This window comes from Saimiri boliviensis, chromosome 1 (genome assembly GCF_048565385.1).
Source record: "Saimiri boliviensis isolate mSaiBol1 chromosome 1, mSaiBol1.pri, whole genome shotgun sequence".
NCBI classification, from domain to species: domain Eukaryota; kingdom Metazoa; phylum Chordata; class Mammalia; order Primates; family Cebidae; genus Saimiri; species Saimiri boliviensis.
The window spans coordinates 228,720,145-228,740,055 of NC_133449.1; the positions used below are offsets into that span (position 1 = coordinate 228,720,145).

The 19,911-nt window shown below is 40.5% G+C and overlaps 1 protein-coding gene across 4 annotated transcripts in view; it reads right to left on the reverse strand.

The window, feature by feature from the left end:
• The window catches only part of FAM151B (family with sequence similarity 151 member B), a 69,259-nt gene that overhangs the window by 44,933 nt on the left and 4,415 nt on the right, over positions 1-19,911 (reverse strand). For 3 of the 4 annotated variants that reach the window (XM_074384313.1, XM_039459892.2, XM_074384314.1), the window contains exon 2: positions 12,097-12,222. In XM_074384313.1, the coding sequence (XP_074240414.1) occupies positions 12,097-12,222 (126 nt within the window). Of the gene's footprint in view, positions 1-12,096; positions 12,223-13,668; positions 15,808-19,911 lie in introns of those variants that run through there. The other variant, XM_074384315.1, reaches the window with a different exon arrangement.

Genomic DNA, 19,911 nt, shown 5'->3' on the forward strand with positions numbered 1-19,911 from the left:
TTTTTCTGAACTTCTTCTATGATTTGATTTATACCTGCATGAGTATTCCCTATTAAATCTTCCCATCTTCTATGCCACATGTCTACGTTGTTTTGGCACACGGAAATCCATTTCACATGCACTTATACACAGACCACAAATTTGGTGGTAACAATACCGCTGGTGGAACAGCAACCCCATTGTGTGCCTTCTTATCCTACTACACATGTCATTATCGTCTCTGGCTTCTTCATGCAAATGCAGTTTTGATTTGCTAAAAGCTCCTGGAATTTCCTCAGCTGGGAAAAAATGCCAATGTAGACCCATAGTTCATTTCAAACTGAAGTTTTTGTCATTACCATTTCACGTGGCCAATCCACTCATCTGAGTTTTCTGTCAAAGGCATCAGACTGAATGAAAAAAACAAACTTTACTGGTAACAACTTGAAATTCACTCTTAGTAGCCTTGATTGCACCTAATTCTGAATCTGTCATTGCAGTTTGGGGATTCAATTAGATATTAGGGATTTTAGATAATAGATTTTGATCTTTCAGCATTTCAACACTCGGGATATGGCATTTAGGACTGTTTCCTTCGGAATTATGCTCGGCACTGCTTTGACCAACAGAAGGTAGTGGAAATAAAACTGTCAGTTCTAGGCCTAGCCTTTCAAACAGCTGGTACCTTCAGCTTGCTTACTCTTGAAATCCAGCCACCGTGTAAAGACATTCAGGAAAGATTACTGAAGACTGAGAGACCATATAGAGAGAGAGAAGCCACATGGAGGAGAACTAAGACTTCCTATCTGACAGAGAGCATTAAGGCCACTGACGTATGAGTGAGGTCATTTTAGAATTTCCAGGCCCAGCTGAGCTCCCAGCTGAACATGGCTACATGAACGTCCTTAGCCTGTACTACATGCAACAGAAGAACGACCCAGTTGACCCATAAAATCAGGAGAAAAAATACACTACTGCTATTTTAAGCCACTCAGTTTTGGGTATTCTATTACACAGCAATAGATAAAAAGAAATGGTACCTGGAAGTGGAGTGCTGCCATATAAAAAACTTTAAACATGTGGCATTGGCTTTGCAACCTGGTGGAGGCTAGGAAAGGCAAGGAGAGAACTGTTCATAGAAGTTGGAAGAGCAGTGCAGAAATTCTTATTGGAAGCTTAAGAACAGTAAGCTCATTTTATTGTTTTCCATAGTGGTAAAACTTCTGGCAATACTGTCACTGTATCAACTGGTGGAAGATAGAGAGGACACCCAATAAATCTGTGTATTTGGCTAACGAGGTTTCCAGGGGAAATGGTGAAAGTGACAAGTGGCTTCATTTAACTGATCATTATAAAGAATGAGAAGAAAGAACTAAGCTAAATAACTAATGTTCAGATTTTCACCAACATACAGAGAAAAGATTTCCAACTCAGGACTTCCTGAATTAGAAAATAAAACCTTGTCTCTAAACAAAAAAAAAAAAAAAAAAAAATTTTGACATCAGTTTTGGATGAGACGAACATTCAAACCATAGCACTGCCAGTAAAATATGGCCTCAGTGTCAATATCAAGCCGAGGGCACAACCATACGACCCTTCATTAATCACTCAGAAAGAAGGTGCCTCATGTAGCCACATAGCTAGATATGCAATCTTCTGGAATCTTAAGGATGTTGTCCACAGTACCTTAACTTGCATACCAAAGTAGAGAGAGGCCTACCTCCAAGAGACTTGGGGGTGTGGCTTCTGATTAAATTTAACATATTAAAAGCCCACTATATTTTTAAAGGAAATGTATCCACTTGGACACAAAAGGACAGAGACAGTTCAAAACGAAAAGAGGTCTGTGGGCTCCCATATTTCTACAGGCAGGGAACAGGCTAAGAAAGCTACTCAGCTGCAAATATGAGCCAATTTCCAAAAAGCACACGAAGAGATGCTCACCAACATGAGTCTTCAGGGATGCAAATCTACACCACAATGAGAAGCCAACTCACATACACTGAGCTGGCTATAATTTTTTAAAAATGTACAATAACAAGTGTTGGCAAAGATGTGGAGAAACTATAACCCTTATCCACACCACTAGGAGGAATATAAAAAGGAGCAGGTACTTTGGGGAAGTTTGGTAGTTCTTTAAAAACTTAAACATACAGTTACCATATGACCCAGCAATTCTACTCCTGAACATATAAGCGAGAGAACTCAAAATACATGTCCACAAAAATACTTTCATGTGAATGTTCATAGCAGCAGTAATCACAGCAAAAAAGGGAAACAACCCAATGTCTATCAATTGATGACTGGATAAACAAAATGTGGGATATCCACACAAAAAAATGATTGAGCCATCAAAATGAATAAAGAACTGAGATGCACTAGAGAACAGCTGAACTTTGAAAACATACTAAGTAAAAGCAGCCAGTCACAAGAGGCCACATATGAAGGTGCTACCTCGAATTTTGATTCTGGAGTCAGGAAAAGTCTTTTTGAGGAAGTGACAATTCAGCAGAGTGTGGGGAAAAGAGCTTTCCAGGAAAGAATGTGTATGATAGCCCAAGAGGAGAGCATACCCATGCAAGGAACTGTTGTGAGGACATTGTAGGAATTTCTAGGAATGTGAAAACACTGTGAACGTGAACTTGGAGAAATAGGCCAGTTTGTGCAGGTCCTTCAGGTTACTGAGGTGGTTTGAAACTGCCAATAAATAGCACCCCCTTCTCAAAATTGATTTTTTTTTTGAGGCTGGAGTGCAGTGGCATGATCTCAGCTCACTGCATCCTCTGTCTCCCGGGTTCAAGCAATTCCCCTGCCTCAGCCTCCCAAGTAGCTGGGATTACAGGCTTGCACCACCACGCCCAGCTAATTTTTGTATTTTTAGTAGAGACAGGGTTTCTCCATGTTGCCCAGGCTGGTTTTGAACGCCTGATCTCAAGCAATCCACCTACCCTGGCCTCCCAAAGTGTTGGGATTATAGGCATGAGCCACCACACCTGGCCTCCAAATGGATCTTGAGAAATAAAATAGGTTAGTTAAGCAGAGGGGGATCAAAGTATACTTGTATAACCCGTTAAGCCAGGTCAGAGAACACAGCTTAGTTAAGAGCTAAATGAGCCTATGCCTGCTACCTGCTAACTGCCACAGTCACCCACTAGTCCAAATCCTGGAACAGCACCTTCGAAGCAAAGTTCTAAAAAATACAAATATCCAGATGGCTGCTTCCCAGTGTCCAGGTGGAAGCAAAGAACTCACTCCCATGTCCAGCACATTTTTTTCCTTGAGACAAAGTCTTGTCCTGTCACCCAGGCTGGAGTGCAGTGGCATGATCTTGGCTTACTGCAACCTCTGCTTCCCGGTTCAAACAATTCTCCTGCCTCAGCCTCCCGAGTAGCTGGGACTACAGGCATGCACCACTATGTGTAGCTAACTTTTGAATTTTTAGTAGAGATGAGGTTTCACCATGTTGGCCAGGCTGGTCTTGGCCTCCCAAAGTGCTGGGATTACAGGCATGAGTCACCTCACCTGCCCTGGCACATTTGATAGATGAGCTCCACCCAGCTCCACCCAAGAACTACAAACTAAAACAACATCTCCACCTCTGTAACAGAAATAAACTGTGAGGCAAGAGGTCAAAGCCTTAGGGAAAAATCTCCCCACTTGGAAACCAGGGCAGTAGAACCAAACGTGTTTCCATCTAGCAATTATATTCAAGATTTTAAACATAAAACCATTTGAGACCAAAAAAAGAGGTGTGATTTATGTTTAAATATTCCACTTTGGATGCTGGGTGGAAAATAAACTGGACAGGGGCAAGTGTGGAAGCAGGGAAAATAATCTATTCAGTTAGGGCGGACTCATAAATCTACTGGATGCTTCTGGCTGCAAATAAATAGAAATTCAGACTCAAGCTAGGAGATTTATCACCTCAAATAACTGAAAGTCCACAGGTCAGGTGAGCTTCAAGTGTGGTACAATCAGCAGCTCACTGATGTTACCAGGATCTTTACGTCTCTTTTAGTCACTGTCCTTGGTGCTGTCTTCATCATAAGGCTAATTTCAACTCATTACTATAAGACAGCTACCAATAACCACTGGGGCTACATATTTTCATGTTCACATATTTCAATTTTAAGATATAGAACTTCTTTGGCAAGTATAGATATAATTACTTTACCAGAGTCTAATTGAGCCTAGTTTGATCACTTGCCCACCATGGGAGCAATACGAATCATCAGGAAAACTTCAAGTGCTGGTTAACTTACTCTAATCCACCCCTGGAGCTACAAATGGAATCAGTTTCCATAAGCTTGTATGGAGCAGAAATGGATACCTTCATAAAAGGAATGTTCTTGGCCAGGCAAGGTGGCTCACACCTGTAATCCCAGCACTTCAGGAGACGGAGGCAGGAGGATCAGGAGGTCAGGAGTTCAAGACCAGTCTGGCCAATATAGTGAAACCCTGTTTCTACTAAAAATACAAAAAATTAGCCAGGTGTGGTGGCATGAGCCTGTAATCCCAGCTACTTTGGGAAGCTGAGGCAGGAGAATCATATGATCACACCATTGTACTCTAGCCCAGGCGACAGTGCGAGACTCCATCTCAAAAAATAAAAAGTTCTTATAGAAAGAAAGAAAAGGGGACTGGTGATGCAGTAAGAACCCAATGGATGTTTGCTATGTTTCTCTTCTCTAAGCTAGACCATATTTAGGCTTACTTATTTATTTATTTATTTATTTATTTATTTATTTATTTTTAGGCTCTTTTAATTACAGTGAGGCAAAGCATAGAATAACAAAATGGCTGGGTGTGGTGCTCACACCTGTAATCCTTGTAAGCACTTTGGGAGGCTGAGGCAGGAGGACTGCTTGAAGCCAGGAGTTTGAGACCAGCCTCTCTACAAAAAATAGAAAAATAAACACCAAAACACCAAGACCAATCAGAGTTTTATACTCCTTTTATTCTCTATCAAATGCAATTCTAAGCAATGTTCAGGTACTATCCAAACAGGTTCTAGCTCTCTGCCAAAGGTGGAATTCTTCAACCATGTGAACGGTGATGAGTCCTGATGTTTGTGTGGCTCATCTTGCCAGGGGGATGGCTGATACAGAGAAGTTGTTCTTTCACCCTATGGCCAAACCTCTGTAAGGATAACAGGGAAAGTGCATTTAGAGAAAGACAGATAATCTGGTCTTTTACTATTTTTCCAGGCTGAAGTTGGGGAAGGGGTTTGTAGGTCTCCTTTATCAGTGTGGTTATGAAGGGTCACAAGAGCTTGGAATCTTTCATTTAAGAGAAATAGTCTTTTTTTTTTTTTTTTAAGGAGTCTTGCTCTGTCACCCAGGTTGAAATGCAGTAGCACGATCTCAGCTCACTGCAACCTATGCCTCTCAAGTACAAGCAATTCTCCTGCCTCAGCCTCCTAACTGGGACTACAAGCATCTGCCACTATGCCCAGCTACTTTTTGTATTTTTAGCAGAGATGGGGTTTTACCATATAGGCCAGGCTGGTCTCAAACTCCTGACCCTGTGGCCTCCCAAAATGTGCTAATTCCATTACTTCCAATAAATAGAAAAAAAAATCAGTAAATAAGCAAGTCGAGGAGCCTCCGAACCCATGTAAAGTATGTTCCTAAGGTCTCTTACATGAAAAAGATGGGAAACTACAGCAGTAAGAGCAAGAAATCCTAGTGGCTTCTAGGATAATGATAAGAAAGATGGAAAGATGTGGACTAATTCAAAATGTATTTTGGAACACAATCATAATGATTGGATGATATATCAGATACAAGAATAAACAAAGTAGATAATAAATGACTCCTAGATTTCTGGTTGAAACATCTAAGTACACTGTGGTGCCATTTCCTGGGACAGGAAAGAGCATAGGAAGTGCAGGTTAGTAAACATAGTCAAGAATCTTATTTTGAGTAATGTAAATTTGAGATGCATGAGAGAGCTCTAAGTGCAAACATCAATAACCAGTTGGATAGTCTAATACTAAGTCCTAACAAGAGAGGGAGGCCTGGCCTGGAGACACAGACACAGAAGCTGCCCAGCCCCTCTCCCTACTCTCCCATCCATAGCCTGTGGTTAGAGGACTTTTGAAAGTCAGGGCACACTTCTGCTTGGGAGACTGCATGGTTCTAATAGTCTCATATAACAGGGAGACCCAGAGGAGTATGTCTGTCTGTCAAGGCATATGTTACCCCACCCACAGGAGCTCCAGTTTGTGACCATGGCCAGACTCTGCCTTGCATCACCAACTCCTGCTCAGCAGAGCAAAAGTAACTTTTCACCATCCTCAGCCTATGACAGAAAAAGGGCTTTGTATATGCTATTTTTTTTCCCCACAAATGAGACTTTTTATTTGCCACTATTGTAAGTCTGAACTTTAAACAGATTCTTGGACTGGTGGTTCATATCCATCAGCTCATTCAACTTTAGCACCTGTCTCATCTGCAGTGGCTTTTCCGGAACTACTGCCTTCACCATGAAGCTCCATGAGTTTTCCAAATTCAAACTCGGGCTTCTAAATTCAAACTCCGGCTTCTTCAGTATTTTTACTTTTCTAACAAAGACATCACGGAGAGGATAAACAGATGAGCAAGCCTTTTCTGTGTCTTTTCAGTGCTGTCTGCTATCAATTTATTGACCATTTCTTTCAAGTCATTTGTCTGCACCTCTTGGGTCATGATTTCCATCATCTTCTTCTGGATTTGGCAGACCTGTTGGTACTAAGCATAAGACGCTTTCCATATCTGATTGTTGTGCTTTTTAGTAAAACCAACACAAAGAAGATGAAGCAAATAACCATTGGTAGCCTTGACATCAACAACAGCTTCAATCACTGTCCGCCTTTTTTTTTTTTTTTTTTTTTTTTGAGACAGAGTTTTGCTCTTGTTACCCAGGCTGGAGTGCAATGGCGCAATCTCGGCTCACCGCAACCTCCGCCTCCCGGGTTCAGGCAATTCTCCTGCCTCAGCCTCCTGAGTAGCTGGGATTACAGGCATGTGCCACCATGCCCAGCTAATTTTTTGTATTTTTAGTAGAGACAGGGTTTCACCATGTTGACCAGGATGGTCTCGATCTCTTGACCTCGTGATCCACCCGCCTCGGCCTCCCAAAGTGCTGGGATTACAGGCGTGAGCCATCGCGCCTGGCCAGGCTGTCTGCCATTTTTTGACCACGGAACACATTTTGTCACGGGTAAGATCAACACCATGGAAGTTGGTCAGGCAGTTTTTGCCCTGAACATCTTCAGTAATCAGCTTCAATTTCCTAAATGCAACTTTGTCATTCTGCAAATCAGCAAGACTAACTTAAAACACTCGACCCTTGAGACCATCAGATGCAATTTTGGTTCCTTGGGTCCTGGTAACTAACGTCTTTCCAATATTTCTTATATTGAACATAGCAGGTGCTTTCACTCGATTGCACTGTGGTCTGAGAGACTGTTTGTTATGATTTCTGTTCTTTTTTTTTTGCATTTGCTGAGGAGTGATTTATTGCCAATTATGTGGTCAATTTTAGAGTAGGTGTGATGTGGTGCTGAGAAGAATGTATATTCTGTGGATTTGGGGTGGAGAGTTCTGTAAATGTCTATTAGGTTTGCTTGTTCCAGGTCTGTATTCAGGTCCTGGATATCCTTGTTGATTTTCTGTCTAGATGATCTGTCTAATACTGACAATGGGGTGTTAAAGTCTCCCACTATTATTGTGTGGGAGTCTAAGTCTCTTTGTAAGTCATTAAGAACTTGCCTTATGTATCTGGGTGCTCCTGTATTGGATGCGTATATATTTAGGATCGTTAGCTCTTCTTGTTGCAGTGATCCTTTTACCATTATGTAATGTCCTTCTTTGTCTCTTTTGATCTTTGTTGCTTTAAAGTCTATTTTATCAGAGATGAGAATTGCAACTCCTGCCTTTTTTTGCTCTCCATTTGCTTGGTAGATCTTCCTCCATCCCTTTATTTTGAGCCTTTGTGTATCCTTGCATGTAAGATGGGTTTCCTGGATACAGCACACTGATGGGTTTTGGCTTTTTATCCAATTTGCCAGTCTGTGTCTTTTGATTGGGGCATATAGTCCATTGACATTTAGGGATAGTATTGTTATGTGTGAATTTGATACTGTCATTTTGATGCTACCCGGCTGTTTTGTTGGTTAGTTGATGCAGATTCTTGATTGTGTTGATGCTCTTTTACCATTTGGTGTGTTTTTGGAGTGGCTGGTACTGGTTGTTCCTTTATATGTGTAGAGCCTCTTTCAGGAGTTCTTGTAGGGCAGGTTTGGTGGTGATGAAATCTCTGAGTGCTTGCTTGTTCACAAAGGATTTTATTTTTCCTTCACTTATGAAGCTTAGTTTGGCTGGATAGGAGATTCTGGGTTGAATGTTCTTTTCTTTAAGGATGTTGAATATTGGCCCCCAATCTCTTCTGGCTTGCAGGGTTTCTGCTGAGAGATCTGCCGTGAGTCTAATGGGTTTCCCTTTGTGGGTAACCCGACCTTTCTCTCTGGCTGCCCTTAGCATTTTCTCTTTCATTTCAACCCTGGTGAATCTCACGATTATGTGCCTTGGGGTTGCTCTTCTTGAGGAATATCTTTGTGGTGTTCTCTGTATTTCCTGGATTTGAATATTGGTCTGCCTTGCTAGGTTGGGGAAGTTTTCCTGGATAATATCCTGAAGAGTATTTTCCAGCTTGGATTCATTCTCTTCATCACATTCAGGTACACCTATCAGACGTAGATTAGGTCTTTTCACATAGTCCCATATTTCTTGAAGATTTTGTTCATTCCTTTTTGTGCTTTTTTCTCTGTTCTTGCCTTCTCTTTTTATTTCATTTAGTTGATCTTCGACCTCTGATATCCTTTCTTCTGCTTGGTCCATTCGGCTGTTGAAGCTTGTGCATGCTTCACGAAGTTCTCGTGTTGCGTTTCTCAGCTCCATCAATTCACTTATACTCCTCTCTATGCTGTCCATTCTCGTCAGCAGTTCGTCCAATCTTTTTTCAAGGTTCCTATTTTCTTTGCGTTGGGTTAGAATATGTTCTTTTAGCTCATTGTAGTTTCTTACTACCCACCTTCTGAAGTCTGATTCTGTCATTTCATCACCCTCCTTCTCCATCCGGTCTGGTTCCCTTGCTGGTGAGGAGTTGTGATCCCTTTTAGGAGGAGAGGTGTTCTGGTTTCGGGAGTTTTCATCCTTTTTGCGCTGGTTTCTTCCCATTTTTGTGGGTTTATCCACCTGTTGTCTGTCTCTGTCCCAGGGAGTTGGAGCTTTATGAGTTTCCGTTGCACTACTGCCTTTTTTGATTTTTCTTTCAGGTCTGACCCGCCCAGCTAGCAGCAGGCCTAGCCACTGCCTGCCCGCAGGGGCTTTGCTGAGCTGCTGTGGGCTCCGCCCAGCTGCCCTGAGCTCTTCCCTGTAGTCCTTTTTATATGGGCGTAGTTAGAACTGTCTCGGCAACGGTGGCCCCGCCTCTGTTATGGCGGACTCTCTCTGTTGTGGCAGGTTGCCTCGGCAACGGCAGCCTGCCTCTGTAGCGGTGGAGAGTCTCAGTAATGGCGGAAGCCCCTCCCCGACGGAGCCGGACCATCCCGGTTCAGCTGTGCTTGGTTTGAAGCGCTCAACCCAGAGGGTTTCCAATTACTGTTTTTGTTTTCGTTGTTGTTGGGGGTGGAGGGGTGGGACCAACCGAGCCTGATCACCTGGCTCCCTGACTCAGAGTCTTTTCTTTTAAGTTGAACGACCCCGCGTTCTGGTCGCTTGTTGAAAAGGCGCCGGGATCTCCCGTGCTGTGACTCACGGAGTCGGCTCGAACTGTGGCGCCGGCTCCTGGCGGACTTTTTGCCTAGGAATCTCCTGGCCTGACTCGCTATTTCAGATGAATGGGCAACTCTGCCGTCTCAGGGCTCTGCTCGCCAGCTAAGAGGGCTCCCAGACCAGTGGCTTTTGTACGGAGAACCGCAGCAACAGGGCGTGGTCACAGCAGCCGCGCGGGCGGAATCAGCCCCACAGGGGCCAAAACAGCCGCACCGGCTGGGACTGCGACGCTGGCGACCCCTCTGCCTGGGTATCTCCTGGTCTGTGGGCAATAAGAGTTTGTCTGGAAATGCGGCGTCCACTCACCCTCTGCACTTTCACTGGGAGCTGAAGTCCTGAGCTGTTCTTAGGCGGCCATCTTCCCAGCATTCCCTCAGCAGGTGCTTTCACATCATACCAATCTTTCTTAGAAAATGGATCAACCACTTTCTTCTTGGCACTCTTTTTACCGCCTTTCGTAAGGCGCTTGTTCTTGCCAACCACCATGGTGCTGCTCAGAGAGCCAAAAGGGCTGTATATACTATTATTATACAAACCGTACAATTTTAAAAGTTGTATTTCTGGGTTTTCAGTTGTTAAGAGAAAAACAGAACTTATTTTCCATTTTGACCTTGCATCCTAAGATTTTCTTTCTTTCTTTCTTTTTTTTTTTGAGACAAGGTCTTACTCTGTCACCTAAGTTGGAGTGCAATAGCATGATCACAGCTTACTGCAGCCTCTACCTCTTGGGCTCAATTGCTCAATTGACCCTCCTGCCTCAGCTTCCCAAGAAGCTGTGACTATAGGTACATGCCACCATGCCTGGCTTATTTTTCCATTTTTTGTAGAGATAGGGTCTCATTATGTTGCATAGGCTGATCTTGAACTCCTGAGCTCAAAGGATCTACCCACCTTAGCCTCCCAAAGTGCTAGGATTACAGGCATGAGCCACCACCCCTGACCATATCCTGAGATTTTCTAAATTCACCTATTTATTATGATCATTTATCTATATAATCTTTTTGTTTTCTTTATATACAATCATATTGTCTGGGAATAATGGTTTCATTTCTTCCTTTCCTAGCTTTTTTTCATTTTTAAAAACTGAGACATAATTTACATACTATAAAATTCACCCTTTTAAAGTGAACATGTCAGTGGTTTTTATTTAGTGTATTCCAAAGGTTATGCAACTATCACCATTCTCTAATTCTAGAAAAATTTCATTATCTGAAAAAGAAACCCTGTACTCATTAGCATTGACTCTTTACAGTTCCTGGCAACCATTAGTCAATTGTTTCCTGAAACATCAATTTTGCTAAAATTTATTTACTAAATAATCATTGTGTAGTTATTATATGCTACACATGGTTTTAGGCATTAGGGATTCAATATGAAATGAGACAAAGTTCTTCCTTTTGAGGAGAAAAAGACAATTTAAAAACAGTGTTTTGACAATAAAAGAGCTCAGATTTATAACGGACTAGGATGCAAAAATGCATAAATTTTTACAATAAAACTTGGAACTTCAAGCTAAATCTCCTGTTGGACCAGGCACACTGCAAGCTCTGGCCCAGCCCTGCGATGATATGCTTTCATTCTCCTTTCCTGCTGCAGCCAATACGAGCACTTTATAGGAAAAGGCTGAGAAACACTGCTTTAATGTTCATCTGTATACTGATGGGATATGCATGCAATGATTACGGGTTGAAGCAGTAAACCAAAGACTTCTGGCTTAGGCATAAATACTGCCCAATTATTTAGTAATCATCAATTGGTATATTTCATTCATCCATTGAACAAATAATGAGTGAGTTTCTCATTAGTACACAATGGAAGACATAAAAATATGAAAGATACATGGTTCTGATCTTAAAAGTTTTATTCAAATCACTAGATACATAAGAAAATATAATAATATATTAGAATTTTGAATCAGATATAACAGGCAAATCACTTCTGGAAAATAAAAAAATTCTTCCATTAAGCAATTTATCCATCGTAAACAAAATGAAACACTTCATAAAAATGTTTAGCTGGGTGTGGTGGCTCACAGATTTCCTGAGCCCAGGAATTTGAGCCTGCAGTGAGCTGTGATTACACCTCTGTATTCCAGCCTGGGCAACAGACTGAGACCATGTCTCTAAAAATGAATAAATAATAATTAAATAATAAAAATAAATACATAAAATACTTATGTCAGCCTGGAACTTACACTTGGATCACCTGTCCCTAGTATCTGCAAATATAACTAGATATCAAAAAGGAGTTTAATTAATCTATTATCCAAAGTAAATTACAAGTAACTGTACTGACTTACTTTTCAGTGCCTCATTCATTTGTGCCTTGTGGTTAGCTGCATGATACCAGGTGATCTCAGCGCCATCTTCTGTGGTAATCTGGTTATTTCTCAGAAAATATTCCAATATATTTTCACTCCACGATCCTAAAACAAAAGTATTTACATGAAAAGTAATATTGTTTTCTGTAGGGTAAAAATTTTAAAAATTAATTTCGTTGTGTATATTTAAGATATACATATGCTGTTACGTGATATATATAGATAGTAAAACGGTTACAACAGTGAAGCAAATAAACATATCCATCATCTCACATGCCTATTTTCTGTGTGTGATGCAAGAACAGCTAAAATCTCATTTAACATGAATCCCTTACATATAGTACAATTTTATTACCTGGAGTCCTCATGTTGCACATTAGATCTCAACTTGTTCATCTTTTTTTTTTTTTTTTCCAATTTGAGAGCAGGTACTGTTTATTAACTGACCAGCTTAGAAAAATAACCATGGTAGTCACTTTAGTTCATTCTTCTAATAAGCCTGTTGATCTGGTCCTCCCTGTTGCCAGCATCTCCACCTTCTACAAAATGGGTGGTCATTTTCTTCATTCTGCTTCATGGAGAAGATAATTTGAAGGGCAACGGGAAGTTATTTGCTTCTTTGAAGCATTTTCCAACAGTACAGATCTCATGAATCAGATTCTCCATGCAGATGATGCCATATTTACCAAGAGACTGAGCAGTCGAAGTGTTCTCTGTCAAAGCAATTCACTTCTTACTGATTTTGCCATAACCATGTTTATAGATTAATTCATTTACTGACTTCGGATTTGGGTACCCCCATGCAATATATACCCCCAGCACATTAACTGAAACCTTGTTGAGTTTCACAAATGTTCCACTGAAGATTTGACAGAGGCGAAGAAGCTGCAACACCTTTCAGACCTTTGGGCTCACACCATTGATACCTCTGATCCTGATGACAAATGCCGATTTGGGTGCTGCAGGTACACAAAAGTTGCCAGCTTGTCTTGTCATCCTAGCCATTTGAATTTCAGTTCTGTGTATCTGCCTATATTCCCTGTGATAGTGCTTCATTTTTTCATAGATAGCTTCCTCTTTGCCTTTCAAAGCATCTTTTGGGCGAAATTCTTTCTCCTGTACTTGATCTTCAGCTCTGCGGAATTCCTTCACTTTTTCTTAAGGTTTCTGGCACAGCAGGAACCTTCTTCTCTTCTATACCCTCCATGGTTCCAGCCAGAAAAAGAGGTGACTTGTTCATCTTATATATCTGTTCTGTATCCTCTGCCTACATCTCCCCATTTCCTCTGCTTCCCTCTCTCCTAACCACGGTTTTGTTCTCTATTTCTGCTACATTTGAATTTTTTGATTCTGCATATAAGTGAGATCATGCACTATTTGTCTTTCTGTGTCTGTCTTAGTCCACTTAGCATAATGTTCTCTGGGCTCATCCATGTTGTGGAAAATGGCAAGTCCTCATTCCTCTTTAGGGCTGAATAATATTCCATTTTCCCTGTGTACTACAATTTATTTATCCATTCATCTATCAACAAACACTTGTTGTTTCCATACCTTGGCTACTGTAAATAATGCTGCAATGAACATGGGAGTGCAGACATCTTTACAAAGTGGTGGTTTCATTTCCTTTGGGTACATGCCTGGAAAAGGGATTGCTGAGTTATGGGGTAAAAAACAAAACAAACAGACAAACAAAAAACAAAGTGCAGACAAGCTATTAAAGGATAATAACAAAGTAGTTAGACTTGGAAAAACACAAGATTTAAAAATAGAGAACAGGTATTATGATGTGGCAAATATATAGTATATAAACATGTTATATATTATGTTATATAATAATTAGATGACATATTGGATAGTCTGAACATCAAGAGTATAAGAATGTAGGAAGAAAATAAAACTGGTAAGAAGCAGATATTTAAAAGCTGGAAATTTCATATGATGTTTTCTACACTCCTGGTCTCAGAAATATAAGGAAAACTGATGTAAAGCCAAAGCTATATTTAAAATTCTAAATTTTACACAACTTAATTGTTTTTTCTACCTGAAGCCCAATTCCACATTTATATTAACTTAGAATTTAAATTGCACATTTGACTGCATATCCACCTTCAGATTCTCAGCAACATCTGAGTGACCATGTAACCTCTTGAATTAACATTCATAAGTTTATCTAGTGTGTTCAATATACATAATTCTCATATCTTTCAACTAATTTTTGGCATAACATATTTTCTCTTAATTAAGCATTGAAATTTGTGAGTTAACCAAGACTAAGGTAAGTGGTAGCAAAAATATCTGAACCCAGATCTATTCCACGCTACATCATAACATAATATAAAAGAAGAAAATACTGAAAAAAAGTTGTCCATAATTTTACCTCCCTAATCGTTGTTCATGCTTCAACATTTATTAAGAGCCTAGCAAGTGGCTGCAAATTCCCCATGCATGAGAATCTTTCCTCTATTATTTGTTTGTTAACTCTACCTTTAAAAACCTAAAAACTGCTTCTCTTTTTTTTTTTTCCATCTGCTATCTGCAGTGGAGCTGCCACCAAAATGCAGATTTCGTAAAAACCCTTCCAGGGAAGACCACCACCCTCAAAGCTGAACCCTTGGACACAATAGAAAAAGTAAAGGCCAAGATTCAGGAACTCCTCCTGATTAGCAAAGACGGATCCTTGCTGGCAAGCAACTGGAAGATGGACATACTTTGCCTGACTACAACATTCAAAAGGAGTCTACTCTTCATCTTGAGTTGAGACTGTGGTGGTGCCAAGAAGAGGAAGAAGTCTTACACCACTCCCGAGAATGATAAGCCTGAGAGAAAGAAGGCGAAGCTGGCTGTCCTGAAATACTATGAGGTGGATGAGAATGGCAAAATTAGTCACCTTCATCGAGAGTGCCCCTCAGATGGTGCTGGAGTATTTATGGCAAACTATTTTGACAGACATTATTGTGGTAAATGTCTGACTTACTGCTTTAACAAATCAGAAGATAAGTAATTGTGTATGAGTTAATAAAAGATATGAACTAACATCTTTAAAAAAAAAAAAAACCCAAAAAACCAAAAACCTAAAATCTACAGATGGCTATCAGAAACTGCTGATAAGATATTGAGAAAAGTTAAAATTTGACCAGAGAATGGAGGGGCATACAAAGACAAATTCTAACTAATGTACATGGGACTTAGCAATCACTTCTAATACTAGGGTGCAGAATAATTAAAAAAAGGAAAGTTAGGTGGAGGATCCACTATCCCCAAAGCAGTCTCCCACCCAAAACACGTGGCCCTATTTTGGCATATGTAATAGAGTCATAGACCTTTCAGACTCAAATGGCAACACGAGGCCATCATTCTTTAAAATATTAAGGTAGACATTTTAGAAGGCACATTATTAATTGGCCAAATGTCCAACAATAGGGAAATAATTAAATCACAATACATACGCATGATAGAATATGTGACTAATGTGGCTGTTAAAAATGAAGGTTTTAGGCCGGGCGCGGTGGCTCAAGCCTGTAATCCCAGCACTTTGGGAGGCCGAGGTGGGTGGATCACAAGGTCGAGAGATCGAGACCGACCTGGTCAACATGGTGAAACCCCGTCTCTACTAAAAATACAAAAAAAAATTAGCTGGGCATGGTGGCACATGCCTGTAATCCCAGCTACTCAGGAGGCTGAGGCAGGAGAATTGCCTGAACCCAGGAGGCGGAGGTTGCGGTGAGCCGAGATCGCGCCATTGCACTCCAGCCTGGGTAACAAGAGTGAAACTCTGTCTCAAAAAAAAAAAAAAAAAAAAAAAAATGAAGGTTTTGAAATATGCCAAATGATTTAGAGAAATGGTAAGTATGCATATTACCAGAAAAATCTAAATGTTAGTTAATGGTTCATATTGGATATTTCCACAGCACTTTTCAACTAAACATACTGCATTCAGGATTTCTATAAAGGGAACTTACAAGGTAATAATAAAATACTATGACTCTAGAATTTAAAAACTTGTAAAGTAAAAAGTTCTCCTTACCCTTTTGGTAAGTGAAATTTTTAGTTTGTATTTAAGCCACAACTGTATATATCTTAAAATTTAAGGAGAATCCAATTAATTACCTATGATCTAGGGTCTTAGTATTATTATTTAAACAGGCTGTAACTCTGAAAACAGGACCAAGAGAAAGGCCAAAATAGCTGCAACTTTTTTTTAAAGGTTGCGTTTTTTGAGCATTTTTTTTTTTTTTTTGAGACAGAGACTCACTCTGTCACTCAGACTGGAATGCAGTGGCACGATCACAACTCATTGCAATCTCTGCCTCCTGCATTCAAGCAATTCTTGTGCTTCAGCCTCCCGAGCAGCTGGGATTACAGGCATGTGCCATCACATCGGCTACTTTTTGTATTTTTAGTAGAAATGGGTTTTTACCATGTTGTCCAGGCTGGTCTTGAACTCCTGGCCCGGTTTTTTGAGCAGTTTTCATTTACAGAAAAAATTAGGCTGGGCACGGTGGCTCACGCCTGTAGTCCTAGCTACTCGGGAGGCTGAGGCAGGAGAATAACTTGAACCCTGGAGGCAGAGGTTGCAGTGAGCCAAGACCATGCCACTACACTCCAGCCTGGGCAACAGAGCAAGACTTGGTCTCCAAAAAAAAAAAATTAAGCAAAAAGCACAAAGTTCCCATATGATCCCCACTCTTCCCCTCAATTTCCCTGGTTTTTGCTTTTTTGGTAATTAAAAAATTGCTTTTATTTGAAGCTCCCCAATTTTTAACGTCTTGCATTAGTGTGGTATGTCTGTTAGAATAAATGAACCAATACTGACTTACTGTTATTAACTAAAGTCCACAGTTACATTAGAATTCACTCTTGGTGTCATACATTCTATGGGTTTTGACAAATGTCTAGGTGTACATCTGAGATAGTAGGTTCAGTTATGTGCCACTGGAATAAAGTATCACAATAAAGCAAGTCACGCACACATTATTTGGTTTCCTAGTGCATATAAAAGTTATGTTTACACTGTTATACTGTAGCTTATTGGGTAGGTGTACAATAGCATTATGTCTAAAAAAGTGTGCACACCTTAATTTTAAAACACTTTATTGCTAAAACAATGTTAACAATCATCTGAGCCTTCGGCTAGTTGTTATCTTTTGACTGGTGGAGGGTCTTGCCTCGGTGTTGATGGCTACGGACCAATCAGGGTGGTGGTTGCTGAAGCCTGGGGTGGCTGTGACAATTTCTTAAAATAAGACAATAAAGTTATCAACATCATGGATTCTTTCATGAAAGCTCTCTCTGTAGCACACAGTGTTGTTTGATAGCATTTTACCCACAAGAGAACTTTTCAAAATGAGAGCCAATCCTCTCAAACTCTGTTGCTGCTTTAACAACTAAGCGTATGTAGTATTCTTTATTCCAGTGTGGGGGGGCGGGGAATCACTGATCACAGGTCACCATAATAAATACAATAATTTTAAAACTCGAAATATTGCAAGAATTCCCAAAATGTGACAGATGCAAAGTGAACACATGCTATTGAAAAATATGGCACCAATAGACTTGCTCAATACAAGGTTGCCACAAACCTTCCATTTGTAAAAAAAAAAAAAAAAAAAAAAAAAGTATTATCTGCAAAACACAATAAAGTGAATTACAATAAAAGAAGGGACGCTTGTACAATGGCATGTATCCACCATTACAATATCATATAGAATCACAGTTTTGCTGCTCCAAACCTCTATGCTCCATCTATTTATCCCAATCTCCTTCCCTGTGCAACCTGTGGCTGTTTTCCAGCTACCACAGCAGAGTTGATTAGTTGGAACAGAAATTAACCTCTTGCAAAGCCCAAAATTTAATATCTGGTTCGTTACAGAAAAAGTCTGCTGACCACCAAGATACGGAAATAACCGAAGTATCATGAGCAGATGAATGGATAAAGAAAATGTGCTATATATACACAATGGAATACTATTCAGTCTTTAAAAAGAAGAAATTTCTGTCATCTGTAACAACAGATGGCAGAACACTGCTGTCTACAACAGTCTGAGCATCCAAAGAAGAAACCCGGAGGACATTATACTTAGAAGCCAAGCACAGAAAGAAAAATACTGCATAGTCTCACATGTGGAATCTCAAAAGGTAGTGCTCATGGGAGTAGAAAGTAGAATGGTGGTTACCAGAGGCTAGGGATGCAGCCCAGGCCATTGGATGGCAGGGGGATATGTTAGTCAAAGGGTACAAAGTTTCGGTTAGACAGGGGGAATAAGTTCCCGAGATCTATTGCACAGCATGGTGACTATACTTAATAACTCCAGGCATGCTGGCTCACAACTGTAACTCCAGCACTTTGGGAGACCAAGGCGGAAGGACTGCTTGAGCTCAGGAGTTTGAGACCAGCCTAGGTAATGAAGCAAGACTTTGTCTCTACTAATAAAACAAATAATAATAATAATAATAATAACCTGGGCATGGTGATGTGTGCCTGTAGTCCCAGCTACTCAGGAGGCTGAGGCAGGAGGGTTACTTGAGCCCAAGAGGTCAAGGCTACAGTGAGCCATGACTGTACCACTGCACTCCAGCCTGGGTGACAGTGAGACTTATTTGTTTCAAAATTAACAAATGAGTAGACTTTAAATGTTCTCATTATAAAGAAAATGTTAAGTATATCATTTTATTTTGACTTTTTAAAAAAATAGTCTTTACTTTGTGATTTATAGAATTAACAAGTTGCTCAGGGTATATTTTACAGCTGTAGCACTGATGATATCTGCATTAATCAATAAATACTATCAAAACACAATGGACCTAAGTACAAAACTGAAAAATCCTACATTTATTATTAATATCAGTGGCAAATGTTTAAGTCTGAGGAAAAAAGGGTATCTCTATGTATTAGCAACTTTGAGTTCTATAGGTTAACTCTAGGGGGGAAACCCCGCAAGTACCATGGCAAGGGTCTGAAGCCTCAGCCTGTTCCCATATAAATACTGATTTAGAAAAGAATTAGAAATGTAGGCACATAGTTACTCCTCTATATAATCATATATAATCTTATAGTTACTTATAATCATAAAGATATATACTCAATATAACCTTTAATTTTACTAATGACTATCGGGTTATGAAGCATAGAACTGAGGTGACATTGTGAACAAAGTGATCCTAAGGCAAGATGCTCTAAGCCCTCTGTCATGCCCACATAAGGGCTGCTGGAGGGCGCCTTGGCTGTGAGGCAGTGCCAGTGCTGTGACAGCAGCCACTATTTAGCCAGCTAGGGAAGGAGATGCCCAAAATGACTGAGACATCTCCTTCCTGGGGAAGTTAGGAGAAAACGCCGCTTCTCCAAGCTCTTGTGGCAAGGCCTGACGGCTGTCAGGGACACCCACGGACATCCCGGATCTTAACTGTCTCTATGAGACGCTGTGCTTCAGTGATCACATTCCACGTCTACTCTCATGCCCTGCTTCTGCACCTGGTTTCTCTTTTCCTTAAAATATAAGAATTAATAATAGTAGGGCCAGTGCGGTGGCTCACGCCTGTAATCCCAGCACTTTGGGAGGCCGAGGAGGGTGGATCACGAGGTCAAGAGATCGAGACCATCCTAGTCAACATGGTGAAACCCCGTCTCTACTAAAAATACAAGAATTAATAATAGTAACATAATCTTAGTGTCCTTGATATTTCTGACAAATATGAAAAGAGCACTGACACATTAGCTTTTCTCCTCCCTTCGGCTACTTGAAAGTCTTAGGCTCCCTATCTTCAAGACACGTGATTTACCTGACCCTATCACCGACC